At 38.4% G+C, this 22,053-nt stretch overlaps 1 protein-coding gene across 5 annotated transcripts in view; it reads left to right on the forward strand.

Moving 5' to 3' along the window:
• nckap1 (NCK-associated protein 1) overlaps window positions 1-22,053 on the forward strand; it is a 214,952-nt gene that overhangs the window by 117,810 nt on the left and 75,089 nt on the right. For all 5 annotated transcript variants that reach the window (XM_043693453.1, XM_043693454.1, XM_043693456.1 and 2 more), the window contains 3 exons: window positions 2,391-2,536; window positions 5,843-5,975; window positions 17,311-17,430. In XM_043693453.1, the coding sequence (XP_043549388.1) occupies window positions 2,391-2,536; window positions 5,843-5,975; window positions 17,311-17,430 (399 nt within the window). The remainder of the gene's footprint in view (window positions 1-2,390; window positions 2,537-5,842; window positions 5,976-17,310; window positions 17,431-22,053) is intronic.

A 22,053-nucleotide genomic window follows, 5' to 3' on the forward strand; every position in this document is an offset into this window, starting at 1 on the left:
CAAACACCTAATTTCATGGATGTAGTGCAGTGACACCAGCTGCAATTAAAGGTCTGAAAACCATGATTCACCCTGAAGATCCCATCGGAACATGATATACAACCCATATCTCTTTTTATTAGACTTTTAAACCTTAGTTTAAGAAAACATATCAGCTACTCACTAAACAGCTGTACCTCCTGTTGCGAACTATGATCTTTTTTACTTTTATTATTGATAAACTTTTAAAAATTTACTGAAAAATCAGATTGCTTTAATTTTATTATCCCCTGTTGTTTAATGTTTAACTTTGTTCTCTAGATGTGATAAGTTAACTAAGCACTAATTTTAACTTTATTAAATTTCTTCACAATTTGGATCCAGTAGTTTTGTTAAAACAGTTACAGTTGATCATAATTTTCCCGCTATTGGATGAATACACATCCTTGTTACAATCAGCTGATTTAAAAAAATTAGAAGCCAAAATTTGACTTGTGATTTAGAATGCTATAGACTATTGGTAGTTTGAAGAGAAACATTTCAAATGCTCGAAATCTGGAAAATATAGAGGAAAAAAAAGTCCCCTATCATCTGTGAAGAGAAGAAGTGAATTGTTTTGTCAGAATCCCAGTTAAAAATCTATATTTACCTACAGATGCTTTGAGACTGTATGAATGCTTACAGTATGTGTTTTTATTTTCATTTTAGCGGTCACTGGATGGTTAAGTTTACCTTTGTGGTACAATGAAGGGTTATAGTCATTAGTGTGTTTTCATTTATTTAGTTTTAAGAATATCATTACCTTTATGACTATGCCTTTACTGTTGGTTCTTCTCTAATGAATTTCTATTTGTGTGTCAGTAATTTAGTGCTATAAATTGCGTATCATCAGTGTGATCTTCTAATTTTGCTGTTTAAATGTTACATCCATGGCTGTCTACTTAACCACAGTGTAGGATGGTCTTGCAAGGATTCCTTGTGGTGAGATAGATTGACTTGGGCATTGCAACCAGTTAGGAAAACTTGGGAATTTAAAATAATCAATAATTAAGGATTAACAAAATCCCAGAGACTGGAAAGCTTTTAGACAGCATGAAGGAGATTCGACTGAAATTAAATATATACGTAATTTCTCCCAGATTGTTTAGATCCAATATGGAAATAGGTTGCCTCTGTGAAAGAGTTGAGTTTGTGAAATTTGCAGGCAAGGCATGTTTGATTAGAAACCTGCATTTGTTATTGAAAGTTGACAGATTCTACGATCTCAGTTGCATGAGTGGTCAAACAAAAAGACCTTGCAGCTCACGAGTCCAGAACTTAGAAGCAGCGGTTAAGTCAAATCAACAGATTGGTCGAGAAAGAACTTTTTTTCTCTAGATTTTGAGTCATTGTAAAGTAATGTCATTGGTGACCAGATGAAACTTTGTTTCGATGTGTGTTTTGAAATTTTTACAACTGTTATATTTAGGTAGCTTTTATTTCTTTAGTGTAATAAACTTCTGTTCTATTGTTGAAACCAAATTTGCAGCCATATGTACATTCAATCAAAGACCACCACATTTTTACAAAAAGAACCATGTTCTACCAAGGCAGATTTGATTTTAGGTTCAGACTAGACTGGTAATGAAGTCAACTGGGATCGTATCACCTTATTGATGGGTTTTTGGGATGCTGTTTCTTTTGTTCTTGTGATTATATCAAAGGAAAAATTTAAAGTAGATTTGTTTCGGTAGGAACAATTAGGTAAGGTAATACATTTAAAGGGTGTGGTATGCTGAATCAGAGATAGCTGAGGGCACATTTGCTTAAATCTTCGTGGGTAGCAGAACATGTTGAAAATGCTATTTTATTAGAAAGGTGTATAAGGCTGTTAACTTTGTAACTAGAGGCCTAGAATGCATGAGCAAGGGAGTTATGCTTAACATTATTGGTTGGCTTCCAGTTGAAGTATTGTGAGCAACTTTGGGTATCAACAGGGAAATGAATAGGTACTTGATTGAATGAAAACAAAATACTGTGAATGCTAGAGGTAGAAAGGAAAGCTAAAGTTGCAAGTTCACTGTGACCCTTCAGAACTTAAGAGTAGTCAAATTTTAGTGGGAGATGTTTAACCGAGAAGGTTTTGCAGGACTATGGGCGATGATCAAGGGACTGAAACTAATTGGATAGTTTTTGTAAAGAGTTGGAACAACGGCAATAGGATGATTGGGCATTTGTTCTGTATTATTCTGTGACAGTGACCTAAACAGTCATATCTCGGCTGAGATCTTGAACGAGTTTGTGGAGTTAACTTTGGAAAACTCAACATGCACAACACAAACATGAAGTGGAAAATTGGCATATGAATGTAAAATGGTGTTTTATCTCCTTAAGAATATATTTGATCCAAAATACACGCTTGTTTGTTTCAGGCATATACCAGTGTTTCCAAGGCTTCTCTTAATCTGTCTGACCACAAGGAACTAGGAAAAATGATGAATACAATTATTTTTCACACAAAAATGGTGGATTCTTTGGTTGAAATGCTGGTGGAAACTTCAGATCTCTCTATCTTCTGGTGAGTGCATGTTCTGTTTCTCATTTCAAGGAATAACAGCTTGTTAATTTACTCCATAATACTCGGAGCAGCAGAAAACATTTTAGCAGGTAATCACATACCTGTTTTCAAGTTTTGTTTTCTTGAGTGGATTAAATTTAAGTGTACATTTTTTTAAAAAAAACCTATGGAACTATTTCTGTTACAGGGGAAAACACTTTTTACTTATTTTCCTCAGCTTCAAACTTCAACATTTTGGTAGATACTTGGGAAGGCACATAGTCTTTGTTTTTGTATATAAAAACTTAAAAGTTTTCCAATTAGAACTGGATAAATGAATGTAAATGTTTATTTCATGTCAGGCTTGGTTCAATGAGAGCAATGATGTACATGAGTAGAACACTAGAATGAAACTTAATTTAGAGACTTGAATACATAATGTAGACTGACCTCTGCAGTACTGTTGAAATGCTATAGAGCAATTCAATATTTAAGATGAGACTGTACAAAACACAGGTGTTATAGGAATTATTTAGATGCATATACAGTGTCACTAAAATTAAATATGTTCTCATTTATCTCATTGTTACTTATGGGAGCTTATGGATAATTGCAACTGAATTTTGACACAAGTATCATTTGGATAGTAACTATTAGGATTACTTCTTTTCAAATAGTGCAAATTCAAAAAAATTATTTTTATTTAATTTTTGTATTTGTCACAATATCACCACAGTTTGCTTCATAATGTCTGCAAATGTTGCATTCCTTCATCGTAGCTACCTATTGTTAAAAAAAATCAAGTATGTTGATTTTAATTTCATGTTCACAAAAAAAATCATTTAGATGTGCTTTGTAATTTATAAATTTCATGTGTTCAAAACTACAATCTGCACCATTTGAGATGGAGTGCAAAATTAACCATGAAGGCCCATGTCACACCTTTATAAATAAATGATTTAATTTAGAAAAAGAAAATTCTTTGCTAAACTACTAAACCTATATGAAATCTTTTTTTCTGACTGCATCAAGTAGCTTAGTTGCGGTTAATTAAAATCTATTCAGAATTAAATCATTGATATTTGCTTTATTGTTAAAATAGCTGAGGTGAAAGAGAAATAAGATCATGGATTTGTACATGGATGCACCTACCTCTTTTTCTATTGACTTCTATCATCAAAATCTCTGCCACCAGCACAGTCTTCTTTTCAAGTCCAATCTTTTAGTTGATCGCCCATGTCAGATCCCATATCATGACACAATGCTATAATCCCATGGAAAAGGGGGTAATATGTGTTTGAAGTTAGACTGCCACATCCAAAGCTTCCATATTAATTATTTGTTGGAGGTTTTGCTTCTATCTCTCTTTCTGGATTCCGTATTAAAAGCTGAATCGACTTTTGCTCTTCCTCCATTGGATGCTAATCAACCATTTCCCTTTTCTATTCCAGTAAATTGGGGAAAATGGGCAAGCACCTGGGAGTGCACTTTGCCACCGGTCCAATCGTGCTATGCTTAAGACGTCATTGTATTGTGGGTCCGGGTTTGTAATCATCTAGTCCAGAAACCTGTATTTGACAGAGGCAAACCTGATTTGGCTTTTGAAGCAGGCTATACAAAGAAAATGCAAGATAAATGCCAAATCCATTTATTCCATTGTATTTCAGCAAAAGTTACTTGATTCAATTCTCTATTTCAGTTAAAAGCAAGAGTACATCATACAGCGAGATGCTATTCTAAATATTTAAACTTTACAAATAAATTAGGTAAAAGTATTGAGGAAAGTAAGTTTTATTAACAGGGCATCTGCTGCTCTTCTCCTCTAAGAAATTCTGAGATACCCGGTGTGTCCCAAGCTGCTGACGTTGAGAGTTGGGCTTTGGTGGTAGCTGCAAAATATGAAGTGAGTGCTGACATTGCAGAGGAGGCACTGGCTCCTGCACTGTGTGGGGCTCTCTTGTCCAAAGAGAGGAGCAAAGGATGCAGAACTAGGACTTTGCTGTGCACTGCCTCCTCACCACTCAACTGGAGTGAATACAGTGCTTGTAGCTAACAATGTAGTTTTGAAGCTAATGGTGTTCTCCACAAAACCATTAATGACCCAGAGGCAAAAGACTGTCATAACAGACATGTCTTGATGTCACAGCATTCAAACTATTTGACTAAATCTTGCCAGTCCTCCCTCTCTGTGAAATATTGAGAGCCATTCAGCCACAGTCACTGTTTTCTACTCAGCTGATGTTTTCCTGCATGACTACATCAGTACTCGCATGTGCATGTAAAATCTGCATAACAGATCATCCTGTATTTGATAAACATGAAATCCCAATCACAATAGCAATTATGAAAAGATGGCAACAACAAAACTGAGTTGTGATACAAAACACTCCAGTGAATATCTAGAAGTTAAACACGGAATGAAAGAATACTGTGCATTGAAAGCTGTTATAGATTTAATTCAGGTTACATAAATTTATCTTTGTTTCTCTTTTATAATTTCATCTGAAATTAAGTTTTTGCCATTGTGCGTTTTTATCATCAATCAGTTTATATTTAATGACTGTTTTCAACTCTGGCAAAATTGCTTTTGCTTGGATTTGGTTTAGAGCAATTTCCATTTCAAGCACACCTATTTTACTAAGTGACATGTACATTTTCCATATCATCCATTCCTGTGACCTTTCAGATTGCTGGTTTCTTAGCAAATTCTTAGAATTTCGTGTCTTTATAAGTTGCAAAAAATTAACTTTCAACCAGTTAGTCTGAACTGATTTTAAGCTCAAAACTGAGGTTGAAATACAGTATGCAATTCACTTGTCAGCCAGCCACCTTTTCTCTTCTGTATATGAAGACATTGAATGAGAAAACTGTTAAGATATTAAAACATATTGGTGCAGTAAAGACTGGTTGAAGCATAAATTATAGTAACCCATGGTGACATTAACAATAGCAGCAACTTTACCTCCTGTCTACCTAATATGTGCAAGCTGCTATTATTTCAAAGTATTTTGGGTTTGCAACCCACTCAGTGATTTAACCAATTTTCTATTCCAAGTGCAAAATTAAACACATCTGATTGGCGTGAAGGTTAACGAGCTCGGTAAATAGCTAACAATTTTTTAAAAATGTGTGGATAGTAAAATTGTGATCATGAACCAACAGTATCCATACCTGACCAAAGCCTAGTCAAGTTTAAACTTTGAACAGAATGCTTCACAACATATAGGAAACTATTGGGAAGTTTTTATTTGAATGGAACAACGTGAAATTTTGTCAAGTTTCATGTAATTATGTAGAAATGTATTGACGTTGCTTAATACTCTTAAGTTTTTACAGTCGTGCTTTTGAGAAGATGTTTCACCAGTGCTTGGAGTTGCCATCGCAGTCACGATATTCAATTGCTTTCCCATTGGTTTGCACACATTTTATGAGTTGCACTCATGAATTGTGTCCTGAAGAGGTAAGGTTGTTTTTATTCTATTTCCGTTGCGAACATTTACAAGATATCAAGTTTTGCTTCAGTAAAGATTATGTAGTGATAAATTGACCTAAATGCAACTTGTAGCACCTTTCATCTTGATTTGTGGTCTTTTGCTGATACCAGCTCATTGAACTGAGGTGTTTCCAAAGTTAGATTTTCCTATAGTGTTCTCTCCTTCATGTTATGTATTTGAAATATGAAAACGGATTTCATAGAATTACAAAAAAATTACTACACAGATACAGGCTATTTAGTCCATGTTAGTGTTTATCATTCATGCCAAGTTCCAGCATTAAACTCAATGTGCCTTCTTTGTTCCCGTATCCTGTGATCCTCTTTCCTTCATCCACTTATCTAATCTATTCTCGAATCTTACCATGTCCACTTATGCTACTTGGGTATTCCACAGTCTAACAAGCCTCCTTTATAAACTAAAAAGTCTGTCCAGTTCTCTATTAAAATTGAGATCATGCCAAAAGAGTCTATTTTGAGGTGATTGAAAGAAAGTTTGTGGAAGAAATGGAAGTGAAAGGACAGTAGTTAGTGCTACTAACTACTGCTAGTGCTACTAGCGTGAAGCCAGGATTTGGTGAGTGAGAGTGTTCAGTTCTATTACAAGAGCACCACAGTGCCAGTGCAGGTAATGTGTCATAGCTGTCCCATGTGGATTTCCTTGATGCCACTATGACCTGTGGAAACAACATTTGTAATAATTATCTGCAACTTGAGAAGCTTCAGCTCAGCTGTTGAGCCGTGGAGTGAGCTACGGACATTGTAGTGTATCAGGGAGGAGAGAAATTACCTGAACACTCTTCCATCAGATGGTCACACCTCTCGGGTCTGTGTAATTTAGTTTGTTCACTGGTAAGGGACAGGTGAGTGTGACTGTAAGGCAGATAAGGGGATTGATGGAATGGAGAAGCCTTTGCCAGTGCACTTGAGCAACACATTTGAAGTTCTTGTAGATTGAATGGACAAAAGTGCAGGCCACGGTTTGGATCAGCAGACAAATCATTACACCATGGTAAAGGAAGCCATTGTAATGGGGGGAACTGAGAGTAAATTGAAATTTAGTGATAGTAAGAAATGGTGTAGTTAGGAGGATGGATACTGTTTTCTGCAGCCGAGAATGAGGATCCAGAGGGCAGTGTTGCCTGTACAATGCCAGAGTTTGAGATGTCTGGTCTGAGCTAAACAAGAATTTGCAGTAGGAGGAAAGATCCAGTTATTATAGTCAAATGATATAAGTAGACCAGGAAAAAAAAGCTACCTTCCCCCCTAGCCCCATCTCCCTCCCATTTATCTCTCCACCCCCGAAGCTCCCAGCGTCATTCCTCATGAAGAGCTTTTGCCTGAAACATTGATTCTCCTGCTCCTCGGATGCTGCCTGACCTGCTATGCTTTTCCAGCCCCACCCTCTTGACTCCAATCTCTAGCAGCTGCAGCTCTCACTTTTGCCTAGACCAGAAAATAAGTCTTATGGCCAGTTTGAAGAGCTAGGCACCAAGTTAGAAAATAGAATCTCAAATGTAACCTTTGACTCCTTACTTCAGACATGTGCTAATAAGAGATAAATGCCTGGCTGAGAAACTAGTGTGAGAAAGGAGGCTTCCAGTTCATGAGGCACTGGCACCAGCTCATATTGTTGGTATGAGCTTCACTTGAACTGCGCTGGGGCAGGTGTTCTAATGATTTATATAACTAGAGAAGTAGATAAAGCCCCAAACTAAATAGAGGGAGGAAATGGGTCACACAGGAGAATACTGTGCAAATAAAGGGTAATGACATAGCAATAGATAAAGGTCGCATTGAAGGTAAGGTTAATCAGAGTATTGCAGGAAAAAGTGTTTATAAATTAGTGTGCCAGCAGATGGGGCCAGAGTTTAGAAAAGTAATGAAAAAAGAGCTTTATTTTTGCATTTTCTTTGTCTGCAATTTGCAATAATGCAGATGATTTGTCAGCTTCAGTATAAAATCATTCGTATGACCTGATCGCCATTATGGAGATGTGACTGCAAGGGAATCAACATTGGGATCCGAATGTCCATGGGTGTGTGAAATTCAGGGAGGACAGGGATCTGAGAAAAGATAGTGGGAAGCTTTGTTAACTAGAGGGCATTAGTACTGTTGTGAGAAACGACCATAACTTTAAAGTTCAACGTATAGCATCTGTTTGGGTTGAACTAAGAAACAGCAATGGGAAGAAAACTGGGAGTTAAGTGTAGGCCAGTGAACAGCAATCATAATGTAAATCATAATATCCATGTGAATATTAGATGTGCAGGTAACAAAGGTAATACAGTAATCATAGGGATTTCAGTCTACTTATAGATCTAATTTGCTCTAATGTTGCAAAGGGTGAACTTTTGGAATGCATTTAAGATGGTTTTCTAGAGCACTACATTGAGGAACCAGCTAGGTCTGCCTGTTAAATCTCATATGGTGCAATGAAGGAGACCAAATTAACAATCTTGCTGAAAAGTAGTTTTTAGGAAAGAGTGACCATACATGATAGAATCTCACATAAAGTTTGAAAATGATATAGTTCTTTCAGATTCTTGGCTGTTACATCTAAACAAAGGAAAGCATAAATGTATGAGGTGCAAATTAACTCTAGATGATTGAGAAACTACATTAAATTGAAATAAACCAGAAAGAAATTTAAAATCCGACTGCAAAAACTTCTTTGTGAATATAAAAAGTAAAGCATGGCGAGAACAAATGTAGCTCCTTTACAAGCAGAGAACAAGGAAGTGGCAGAGAAATTAAATAAATGTATTGTAGCTGTTTGCCTTCACACAGGAAAACACTGAACTCGCCAAATATACTTGACAATATAGGGACGAATGAAGAGAGTCACTGCAAGGTATCGCTTAATATGTAAAACAAGAGAAATTAATGGGATTTATCTTGGAATAATTCCGTGGATTTGACCTACACCTGGGTATTAAACAAGGCACTTTGAGAGAGAATGCATTGGTGGCCATCTTGCAGCAAATCTTTATGCTCTGAAACAGTGTGTCGATGTCAAAGTTGCAAATAGAACTGTAGAAAAGTTACAGTGCAAATAGAGGCAAGTCAGGCATGCTGACCGAATAATCCAGGCATCCATTCAAATCCCACTTCATAGTGCCTGTTGTGTAGTCTTGTAGGTTACAGCACTTTGGAGATCCAGGTTTGTTCTAAATGTGTTGAGGGATTCTGTCACAATCTCAAAACTGGCAGCAAATTCCAGACACCCACACCAAAAAGTGACAAAGTTTCTCTTTAATCCCCTCTATCTTTTTACCTGAAATGTGTACACTTGGTAATTGAGCTCACTGGTTGAGGAAATAGATTTCTCCCACCCATTCTATCCAAATCTCACGTTATTTTGTACACCCCAAATAAGTTACTCCTCCACTTCCTCTGTCCTAAGGAAAACAAGCCTAGCAGATCCAATCTTCCTTCTTTGTTGCAATTTTCAAGCCCTTCGGGAAATACTTGCAAACCACCTCCATACTTTTGCTAGAAATGATGTCCTTCCTGTAATGACCAGAACTGAAAGCACAACTGCTTGAGGCAGCACAGTGGCTTAGTGGTGAACACTACTCCCTTTCAGCGCCAGGGATATTGGTTAAATTACAGCCTCTGGCATCTGTCTATGTGGAGTTAATGTACATTCTTACATTAACTCTTGTCTACATGGGTTCCTCTGGGTGCTCTGGTTTCCTCCCATAGTCCAAAAATATGCAGGTTAGGTGAATTGGCCATGCTAAACTGCCCAGGGATGTGTAGGTTAGGTGGACTAGCCATGGGAAATTTAGGATTATAGGGTACAGGGGTGTGTACAGGGGATGATGTTTGGAAAGTCAGTGTGGACTTGTTGGACAAAATTGCAAGTTTCCACACTGTAGGGATTCTATGATGAGTCCTGCTGTTGCCTAACCAATATAGCTCTAGCATTACATCTCTGGTAGTCTTTTCATTTCCTCACCCAAGACAGAAAGAAAGCATCCCACTTTGTCAATACGTCTTGCCACTTCCAGATACCTTTGGACATGCAGTCACTTCGTCTACCAACTCTCAGAACCCTCTAGTTTATTGTGTATTTACTTGCCTCCCAAAATGAAAAATCTCGGATTAAATTCCATTTACCACCTTTTTGCCCAGTGAGACAAACCATTGGTACCTTCCTGCTGTGAGTAACCATCCTCTTCACTTTCAAGTACCCAATCAGTTTCAGTATCCTCTCTAAGTTTCCCAATCATGCCTCTCATAATTAAGTCAAAATTATTAATGTGTTCTTCAAACAGCAAGCGGCTCAAAGTTTTTCTTCGTGGAGCACCATTTGATATTAATTTTGTGCATCTGCTATAACCCCTCTATTTAAAGAAAAACAGGATAGAGAGAAAAATGGGAATTGCAGACCTGTTGGTTTAACATCACTCTGTAGGGAAAATGCTTGGTATCCACAATAAAGGACATTAGGCAAACTATGGTAGTATTATGCAGAGTTCACATGGGTTTATGAAAGGAAAATTATTCTCAGCAAACCTGTTGACGATGGAAGTGGTAGAGGCGCAAGTGAGAGAAGACCCTGAGACAGGCAGTCTGCGTCACTTGCGCAGGACCCTGAGACAGGCAGTCTGTGTCCCCCACGGAAGCAGACAAGAAAAGAATCCCAAGTCGAAGACAGAGCTGGATTCATTGAGGCGGACTACAATTGGGACTCCTCCCTCCCCTTCCTAGACCTTTCCATTTCTATCTCGGGTGACCGAATCGACACGGACATCTACTATAAACCGACTGACTCCCACTGTTGCATTGTCCTCTATATTGAAAGGAGGCCAGTATGATCACATCCTTGGACATCTCTAGTGCCTGGTGTTTGTGGACAATCACAGATGGAATCTGCACTTCTGGCTTTGGCACGGCCAGACTGCCGTTGTTGCTGGCATACAGGATTCCATCATTGGTATGAGGTGGAAGGAGGAGGAATTATTTCGTGGCGTTGCGTATGATCTGGTCCAGCTTTATGAGTGTGCTTTGAGATGCTTCGGGCAGGATCAGATGAAAATACAATCTGGGAATGACATGAGTTTTTAGGATCTCTAGGCCTTGTCTCAGTTGGAGACAAGTTGCCTGTATTCCTCTCACCCAGGTCTTAAGCTTCTCCTTCCATTCTCCTTCAGACACACCTATCCAAGTTTCCATACAGGCACCCAGGTATTTCTCAGTATAACCTGGGGGTATATAGGGTATAGATTTGTTACGCAGCTTCCAGTTAACAAAGTGATTATGCAGGAAGGTCTTCCTCTTGAATGTAAAGTGGAAGACCTTTGACTTTGCGATGTTAATATTGAGGCTCGTACGGTCACAATATGACTGGAGCAGCTTCAGGTTCCTCCCCATATTGATGTGAGAGTCACTCAGAAGGGTGATGTCATCCAAGAAAGCCAAAGTAGAGCAGTTGACTATTCTGCCACCCAGGGGTATGGCAATCCCTGAGTTGACCTTCTTCAGAGAGTTTGGATCGCATTTCCAAAGCCCCTCCCCCAAGTCCCTCCTCCCTACCTTTTATCTTAGCCTGCTGGACACACTTTCCTCATTCCTGAAGAAGGGCTTATGCCCGAAACGTCGATTCTCCTGTTCCTTGTCTGTTGCCTGACCTGCGCTTTCCAGCAACACATTTTCAGCTCTGATCTCCAGCATCTGCAGCCCTCACTTTCTCTCCTTACTTTACTAAAGGCTACTACTAATTGGTTAATTACTTTCTCTATTTTTAGGTTCTGACATAGCATGCAAATAATGCAGTCAAAATGTATATTTTAAAAAAAACACAACAGTAATAACATAATTACAGGGGAACCTCGATTATCCGAACGTGTTGGCGGACACTATTTCGGATAATCAATTATTCGGTTAATCGATTAAATGCCTTTCTTCTGGGGCTCAGAGATTTTAAAGTCTGCTCCTCATTTAGGAGACTGCAGCAGCACACAGCGCACGAGACCCCCCCCCCCCCCCCCCCCTGCCCGCCTGCAATACCGTCCAAGACTGCCTCCCTGGCCCCTCTCCGTGGCAGCCGGACCAGACACCAGCAACAAGATTGCTGCAGTTGCCTTTGTAGGGTATGTCACCACATAACACGCGCGCACACCACTTTTTAGTGCAACTTTTTTGACAGGTTCCACCTTTGCCCTGTACAGGACAAATTTGGAGAGATTATGTGGGGAAGGGGGGTTTAGGGTACGCCCCTGTGTAGAACTCCAGGGAAAGTGTGGGGAGAGAGAGAGGGCAGGCAGTCAGTCATTTGGTGACGGTGCCTGTTTAATCACTGTGAACAAAAGACACGATCACTGTTGGAAACACATCTTTGAAATGTTTCCATTGGGACCTCGAGATCTCCTTCGGATAATCCGATTTGCGGATAATTGGTATTCGGATAATCGAGGTTCCTCTGTAATAGATTAAAGCTTAAAAGAATGGCAGGACAGGTAATGTGGGAACTCCTGGATGCCATTGTAATCCAGAGCAAACACGTCTATAGAAAGTGTTTGAAGTTCAGCTTTGGGTCAATTTGAGATATAAACTGAACCTTAAACACAACAGTGGATCAGGGAGGAGCAAGTTCTTTGTACCAGGAGACAATTACACCACTTAAGATAGTGTTTTCTCATTTAGTCAGGGACAGGATCAAAGAATTATAGCATCATACGGTACAGAAGAAGCCCTTCAGCCAGAATGTGAAAATGGATAGAAAGAGATTTTGCAAGTATTTATGAAATTAAAAGTGAGTAATGAGTGTGTTGATACTCTGAAGTGAGAGATTGGGCAATTAATTATTAATAATATGGAAATTGTGGATGAAATGAGCACGTGTTTTACTTTTGTCTTCATTATAGAGAATGCAAAAAATATTCCAGTAATAGGCGTGAATCAGGAGGAGAAAGGGAAGAAAGAACTAGTGACATTACAAGTATAAGGAAACAGTACCAAATAAAGTGATGAAGTTGCGGGGTCACAAATCTCTGGGTCCAGAAGGACTTAGGGTCTTAAAAGCAGTGGCTATTGAGGCAATGCGTTGGTTTTAATTTTCTGAAATTCCATGGATTCTGGAAAAATTCATCAGACTGGAAAATAGCAAATATAGCTCATCTAGTCAAGAAGGGGAGGGAGGAAGAAACCAGCAACTGCAGGTCAGTTAGCTTGACATCTGTGCTGCAGAACGTTAGAATTTCTCATTGAGTTTATTGCGGCACGTATGAAAGTATCAGCTTGGTTTGATTAAAAATAAATTGTTTAACCAATTTACTGGATTTGTTTGAAAGTAGGACATGCAATGTAGGCAAAGGGGAGCCTGCAGATGTACTGTATTTGGATATCCTGAACGCATTTGACAAGGTGCCACATGAAAAGTTATTGCAGAAAATAGAATCTCATGGTATAGTGTGTATCATATGGACTGGAGAGTAGCTTTTATGTCATTTCTACCATATACAACTGATACAGTGAAAAAAGGAGACCATGTTCCTCCAGGGCCACTGTGCTACATGGACAGCACAAACTATACGATCATGCAAAGGGCAGCATAAAGTGCACAAGTGCAAAATATGCAAATTACAATGTAATAAAAGAATGTTAATTAATAGACATTGTTCCAGCAACAATTCAAAGTCATGCAAAGAATTTCAGATAAAAAAGAATCCGATCATACAGAACTGCTCATATTAGCATAGTGAAAAGATTGCTTGTTTGGAAGAAATTAGTACATAAATAGGTCTTTGTCCAATTGGCAGAATATGATGACTGGCCTCATCTTGTGGGCCCCTATTTTATAATCTCCATCAATGACTTGGGTGAGGAGAGCAAAAGCATAGTAGCTATACTCTACTATGACACAACAAAAGGAGGTTACAGTTGGCAATAAGTTTGAGTAAGCATATATCTGGCAGATGGTGTATCATGTGAGAAAATGTGATGTTCACTTTGGCAAGGAGATTTAAGAAACCGATTTTATTTGATTGGAAAACAACCACAGAATTCCAAAGTGCGAAGCGATCGAGGTGTTTTTGTGCTTGAGTCACAAGTTAGTATGCAGTACAGCATGCAGTCAAGAAAGCTAGTGGACTGCTCTCCTTTTATTAGAAAAGGATTTGAATATAAAAGTAAGAATATAATGCTGCATTTATACACAACATTGCTGTGCTCGGCATCTGTCAAGACGAGAAACTGTAAATATGGGAAAGTGTTATGATTAAAAGCTTCTGATGTGTGTCAATAGTGAACACAACTATGTCAGTTACCAGTTATATAAGGCAAGACATAGTGATCTAAAGGAAGCACTGTTTGTTTGACATTCTGATATTATCATGATGGCAACTTACTATTGAAATTCCAATTGTGCACACTGAGAGGTCACTTGGATCTCAGTTGGCATCAGAAATTTCACAACAAAATGGGAGTCTAAATATAAAGGAAGGAAATGTCAATGCCCCCTAAGGAAGCAATTAACTGGATCGCACAACTCATGAGCATCCCCAGTTAATGAATTAAGCAAACTTGTGATGGGAATAGTTGACTGAAAACCATCTGCAAGACCTGTCTCCTGCCTGATGTTCTTTGCAAAACTTGAAATTTTTTGATCAGAAGATTAAAGCACTTTTTTTTATTTCAATTATCTCATCAGGCTTATTTAAAGAGATACTTAATTACATTTCCTGTTGCTTATTATTGTCCAGCATGGGAAATCCATCGCACATTATTAGTTGAAAAGCTCCCATGGTTTCAGCTAAATAGTATTGATTGATAAGTCAAACAACAGTAATTCCACAACTTCCACTGAGACCAGTGGGCAATTTATTTACACTGGGTTCTGTTATAACACAGTAGTTCTCTTCTCGTGCAATTGTGTGTTATGAGAAAATTGAGTAATAGCAGCAACATTTAAACTAATGGAGCCAGAATCAAGTTATAACCAATACACGCTTCAAACGTTCACACTTTTGAAACAGTGTCCCCAATTTGTCAATCACGTCACAGAGAATTTGCATTGACAAAATGCGCATTGTAGCAGAATGACCTGTACTCATTTGAAGTAATTGCCAAGAAATGGTATGATTTCCTTCTCAGCCAACCAGTGGCCATTAATGAAAGTCAATTGCAGGCTGGGTGTCCAGTAGATTTGGTTAATACTTCGGACCTGGGTAACATCCATGAGTCTTAGTCATGCTTTCTGCAATAACATGGCTATATCTGGGTCAATCCCAATTTCATTCTTGGGTACCAGTATAGTAACCAGTTTGTAACCTCTGAGGTGTCACAACAATAACTGTTGCAGTTTTCTTTTGGTGGGCAGAACATTGTTGATGGGCTTGTTGAGGAATTCCTAGGTTTATTCTAATGCTAAATTATGACTGGGTGAGAAAATGACAGCCAAAAGCAGGTGCTGTTTTAAGAATCCCACCAATCTAGTCAAGAGGCCATGTCAAAGCTCGTTGGCAGTCACATTTTATGGACCAGTGTTTCTAAATCCTGTACTCCAGAACAAAACTGCTAAGAGGCTCCCACTGCAGTTTGGGATTCTGATTATAATGATTAACTAGGGCAATAGATTGTATGCTATTTTCCAGCATTTTGGACAAGTGGAGAAATTTCACTTCTTGCACAAGTCTTCAATACTATCAAAAATAGATGTGCTATTAATTTTCTGAGTTCTGTTCTCCGATATTGAGAAATAATCTGATGGGAAAATTTGAGACAACAGAGGGTACCTTTATTCCCTGCTTAGAAGCATTGCAGATAGAGGCACAAGTGAAAAAGGCTTACTCTGGAGCAATCAGAGCACACCCCTCTTGAATATCTTGCAATGTTCAAAAAAGCTGAGATGTGTCCAATATTACTCCTTGATACTAATCTAATTCTTCAAAAGAGGGTCATATTTTCTGAAAGATCCTAGGAACTATGTCCACATGAGTAACCATCAGCTATATTTTTATACATTACAGATGTAAAATCTTTAAAATGTACAAGGTTAGTTAATCAGGTAGCATTTTGTAATATTGAGATGGAAATGTGTTGCTGGAAAAGCACAGCAGGTCAGGCAGCATCTAGGGAACAGGAGAATCGACGTTTCGGGCATTAGCCCTTCTTCAGGAGACGGGCATTAGCCCTGCTTCCTGAAGAAGGGCTAATGCCCGAAACGTCGATTCTCCTGTTCCCTAGATGCTGCCTGACCTGCTGTGCTTTTCCAGCAACACATTTCCATCTCTGATCTCCAGCATCTGCAGACCTCATTTTCTCTTCTTTTGTAATATTGAGCCAAGATTTACGCACAGTGCTAATGGCTGCATTCAGAAGACCATTCTGAAGAAGGGTTACTGGACCTGAAATGTTAACTCTGCTTTCTCTCTACAGATGCTGCCTGACCTAAGTTTTTCCAGCAGTTTCTGATTTCCAGCATTACCAGTTGTTTAGTTTTTTTTGTTTAAGTACAACTTCATCTTAGCAAATACATATCACAGGCATACTTCAAACCTTTCCGGATTACTACCATGGGAGATGGGTTAATGACCTGAAAGATTGCCATTTCATACAGGAATGGCATTGAAAGTTTGTCAAGTTAAATTTCAAGAAATCTAGGCAGCAATTTGCATTTCAGTAATACATTATGTAGAGATTTCAGTGTTTTGTTGGCACTGCAGATGTTCAATGACAAGTAGTACATAACTTAACACATTCTACATTTGTTACTATCTTGCTGAAAGAAAAGCAGAACCAACAGTTGAAAGGTCATTCTATAAGCACTTTTAGCATGTCACTAATATTAAGTTGCATTTTATTATTTTTAAGACTGCCACATGAAATAATCCATGTGTTTACTAAGCATTGTTGTCTAGTTTTCCCTCCTAAATTAGATAAATTTTGTATTAGCTGATTTGGTATTCACCACTCAGATGGTACATTGTTCCACATATATAACCCCACTTAATCATATCTCATCAGGCCTTACAAGGGCTTAATTTTCCTTTCCAAGGGAGAGTGGAATGGATGTGAGATGTAGAGGTTTCACTTTAGATTAGTGTCAAAAAGAGAGGTTGCAGAAGTGCAGTTCCTCAATCTAATATGATATAAGCATTTTTTTTGCTGTAAGTGGCTAGTTTTGCCTGAGCTAAACTATGTTTGACTTAGTATGCAGGTATGTCCTATTATTTAAAGTTTGAAGTTGTCATCATTAACTTCTATTTATAATATCCCCACTTAAGTTCATACAGTATATTTGTTTGTATTCCAATGTGCATTTACAGTTTTGTCAATTTCTGAACTACTATAGAGGCATCATATTGGAGATCGCAGTCTGTCCCTGTGCAACATGTTCCTTGATGAAATGGCTAAGCAAGCCCGCAATCTCATCACAGACATATGTACAGAACAGTGCACTCTTAGTGACCAGGTAAGATTCCAGCTTTTTAAAATATGGTTTGGATAAAAGCGCATTATTTAAACTGGGTTATGAAATTCTATATCAGATCTTGCAAAACACCTGTTTTTTTTTGTCAGTTATTTTCTAAAACATTTATTACTTGCCTCCTTATCCCTTTGTAGCTTAGAGAAATTATTGCAATATTGAAGTAATCTTATGAGAAGGAATAAACTTGAAATTAGCTAACCTGTCACGTGATCCAATTTCCACCTTGATTATTTTGAACCCAATAGTGGCACAACTGTGGAAGAGGAAAGTTAATAATTAACAATTGCTTTCTAGATTCTTGGAATTTGAGTGTTTGGCTGTGAAACTACATTCTCAGTGAACCAGTCATTTCCATCCTGAATGTGTCTTCAATTTTCGATACCTTTGAATATCAAGATCATAATTTACTCAAATATCTTCCTGTGTTTTGATGGGGAGCATAACTTGTAAATCTAAAGCCCCTTTAACATTGAAAAACATTTGCTGACATTCCAGAGAAAAAGGGACGGGTGAAATGAGATGGAGGATCACTCAAATAATTGGTCAACAAGTAGATTTTAAGGCCTTTCTTTGAAGAGAGAAAACTGGCAAGAGAAAAAGGATTTCCAGTGCATGAAGCCTAGGTGACTGGAGGTGTGACTTGCCAAGGAAGGAGTGGCTCAAAAGAAAGTAAGCATCACACAGGTGGGATGGAGACTTTCGGGCTGGCAGAGGTTACAGGTGAAAGAAGCACAAGCATGATTGTTTTATAAGTTGTAGATCTTGAAGATTACAGATGATCTTTGATCAGGATATGATAGAGAATATGATGATCGAATGTTAATTAAAGGTAAAGGTTGGGTGACAGACTGAGATTATATTGAAACAATTCAGTCTACAGATGACAAAAATAGTGTTTTTGAGTAGATGAGTTAAGACAGAGACAGTACTTGATAAGTAAAAGTAGGTAGTCCTTTTAGTAGTGAAGATTATGGAGTTGGCAGCTCAGTAATTAGTTGTGAGCAATCTAGTTCAGTCTGAGATGGTAATCATGAAGGGGTTAAAACTTGACAAGATTACTTGGGAATGTGGGAATTTTTGTCTTACTAATGTTAAACTGAAAGAAATCATGTATCTCACAAAAAAGATGGCATATAGCAGTCTGAAGCTGAACAATCAGGCAGGGTGCTTAGCACATAGTTAGATGCCATCAGTGTGTAATTTGAAGCTGAGACTATGTTTGCAGATATTGTTAACAAGGCACAACTACTAAATGTGAAAGATGGTTCCACAGATAAATGTGTAAGTAGGACATTATTTTTCATTTTAATTAACTCACTGTGGGCTTCACTGGTGGGGCCAACATTTATTGCCCATTCCTAAGTGCCTCTGAGAGTGTGGGAGAGCCACCTTCTTGTATTTCCATAATCCATGTTGTTGGTAAAAAAGGAGTTCCAGGATTTTGATAAGTGAAGAAATGGTTTGAGGTTAGGATGATATGTGATTTGGTGGGATTATTAGAGTTGATTAAGCTACAATCAGAAAAGTAAAAGTTGTGCCAGTCATTGGCATTGATGCTTAGTTCAACAGCAGTTAGAGACATTAGAGAAGGGTATCATGATTGGCCATTTCAACAGCAGCAGAAGGGATCAGGTTATAAATGAGCTTCGGTGAAATATCAGTGTGTGGATGTGTTTTGTGACATTTCTAAGGCTTGTGCTGTGGCAGGGCTGAAAAACTGATTCAGATAAATAACTACTGAAAAGTGAGGCAACAATGTGTTCAGTGGCTTTGAAGATGAAAACACTTCGGGAGTGAGGTGATAGTTTGCAAAGGCAGAAAGGTCTAGCATGGGTTTTCTGAGGAAGGACTATGAGACCAGTTTTGAAAGGAAGGTCAGTAATAACTGAGGAGAAGGAACAATTTACAGCATGCCCTAACATTGGACCTAGAAGATAGTTGGGTCAACACTGAATGGGAAGAGGAGGTGATTGTTTGGGTTAAGATTACTTTTTAGAAAGGGCATCCGATGAAATAAAGGAAACTCCAAAGCAAGACAAGCTGGTCAGCGAGGGTTGGCAGGCAAGAAACAGAAATGGTTGAACAAATAGATTGAGTCATCATGTGAGTGGACTTTACTGAGATGATTCAGGAAAACTGAACAAAGTAAACTTTGGTTTCCAAGCTAGTCCTCATGTACTGGCAAGTTTTTGCCAAGGGCACTGAGGTTTGAAAATGTGGAGTGACTCAGTCAGTTTTGATGATGGATGATTAACTAGTGAGAGTCAGACTCTGATTTATGCCCTTTGGACTTGCAAGAACTACATGCAGCATTAATAATACCATTAAATAAGCAATAATAAATTCAGAAAAGTACGTCCTTTCTAAAAAGTTTGAAATGGTACAATTTATGGGGGTGCAAGAAGAGAGAAAGCTGGGGCTACTTGTGCAAAAGCTTTTGTAAATGGCTTTTAATAAAACATGTGCAATCCTTGCAAGTTTTGCAAATAGAGGCTGAGAGCACAAATACCAGCAAAGTCTTGTGAAGAGCCTGGTTTCGCCTTTGATCGTATATTGTGTCCAATACTGGGCACCGCACTTTTGAAAAGATGGGATGGCTTTAGAAAGGCTACAGGAAATGTTTACTAGTGCAACTTCAGAGAGAAGTGCGACAGAGCAGTATTACATAGATAAACGAGAGAAACTTGATTTGTCCTTATTTGAGGAAATATGGCTAAGGGGAGAAACTTGAAAGTTGTTTAAAGTCTTGAATATTTTAAGAGTAAATGAAGAAAAACTTTTCAAATGCATGTGGGGTACACATTTAAGGTGATTTTCATAAGAATCAGAGGTGACATGAAAATCTTATGCAATAAGTAGTTAAAATTCAGAATGCAGTGCCTGATAAGAAGTGGTAGATAAAGTTCAATGCTAGCCTTAAAAAGGGGAATTGCATTTTTGAAGAAAAGTAAGAAGGTTCCTGGGTTTTGATAAACAGTTTGGGAAGTGGGATTAATTGAATTGCTCCTCAAGAGAACCAACAGACTCAATGGGCAGTATACTCCCTTTGTAATTTACTGACTGTGATTTTTTTTTTTGGTGAATTCAAGCCCCACACCATGATTTGAATACATAGTCTGGTTGGTATTTCTTTTGCAGTATTGAGATGGGTATAGATACTGCTTTTTTGACATTAAACTGAGATTCCATCTATCTAGTGGAATAGAAAATATCCTGTAGAAATGTCAGTGCTGTACACATAGATTGTGCATTAGTGTTACCAGCCATGTCATCAGAAAATACTCTTTGTCACTGAATAGCTGTCTTTCGATTTGCTATAGTGGTTGAAGTACAGCTGGAAGTGGCTGCAGAATGAAAGCATCATGCCAGCTGCCTGCACACTTGGTTTGACATGTACCTATATTAATCTTTTTTTTGTGATCTTGTGTGAGTTTTTGCCTTTTTGGTGAAGTACAGGGTGTTTTCATACCTTCCTAGCACATATATTGCCCAAAGATTAACTACATTTATCTCATGGCCATTGTGGAACATTGCTATACATAAATTAGCTTCTATTTTTACCAACACACAGAAAGGCTATTTAAGCCTGCAAATCATTGGCTTTTAAGGTTTTGAAGTGTCCTAAAGTTGCTAAAATTGCATAAATGCAGGTTCTTCCTCTTTTCTTGTTATCTTGAAGTGAAACCATTCTGATGGAATAATTGATTTTTAAAATACATTTTACACTTTCCAGTTGGCAAAAAAAAATCCTGTGGCTAATTTATTGGTTTTGGATATTTTAAAGAAATAGCCTATTAAGTAATAGTCTAATGATTGAGTAGCAGTTTTCAATGTTTGATAAGTTTTGTGTTGGTGACCATAAGAAATAGAATTAAGAGTAGGCTGATTGACAGTAGACAATAGACGCAGGATTAGGCCATTCTGCCCTTCGAGCCTGCACCACTATTCAATATGATCATGGCTGATCATCCTTAATCAGTATCCTGTTCCTGCCTTATCTCCATACCCCTTGATTCCACTGTCCTTGAGAGCTCTATCCAACTCTTTCTTAAATGAATCCAGAGGCTGGGCCTCCACTGCCCTCTGGTGCAGAGTATTACACACAGCCATGACTCTCTGGGTGAAGAAGTTTCTCCTCATCTCTGTCCTAAATGGTCTACCCCGTATTTTTAAGCTGTCTCCTCTGGTTTGGCACTCGCCAATCTGCGGAAACATGTTTCCTGCCTCCAGAGTGTCCAATCCTTTAATAATCTTATATGTCTCAATCAGATCCCCTCTCAGTCTTCTAAACTCAAGGGTATACAAGCCCAGTCGCTCCAGTCTTTCAGCGTAAGGTAGTCCCGCCATTCCAGGAATTGACCTCGTGAACCTACGCTGCACTCCCTCAAAAGTCAGAATGTCTTTCCTCAAATTTGGAGACCAGAACTGCACACAATACTCCAGGTGTGGTCTCACCAGGGCCCTGTACAGCTGCAGAAGAACCTCTTTGCTCCTATACTCAATCCCTCTTGTTATGAAGGCCAGCATGCTATTAGCCTTCTTCACTACCTGCTGTACCTGCATGCTTACCTTCATTGACTGGTGTACAAGAACACCCAAATCTCT

The sequence above is a fragment of the Chiloscyllium plagiosum genome, chromosome 7 (assembly GCF_004010195.1).
Source record: "Chiloscyllium plagiosum isolate BGI_BamShark_2017 chromosome 7, ASM401019v2, whole genome shotgun sequence".
Taxonomy (NCBI): domain Eukaryota; kingdom Metazoa; phylum Chordata; class Chondrichthyes; order Orectolobiformes; family Hemiscylliidae; genus Chiloscyllium; species Chiloscyllium plagiosum.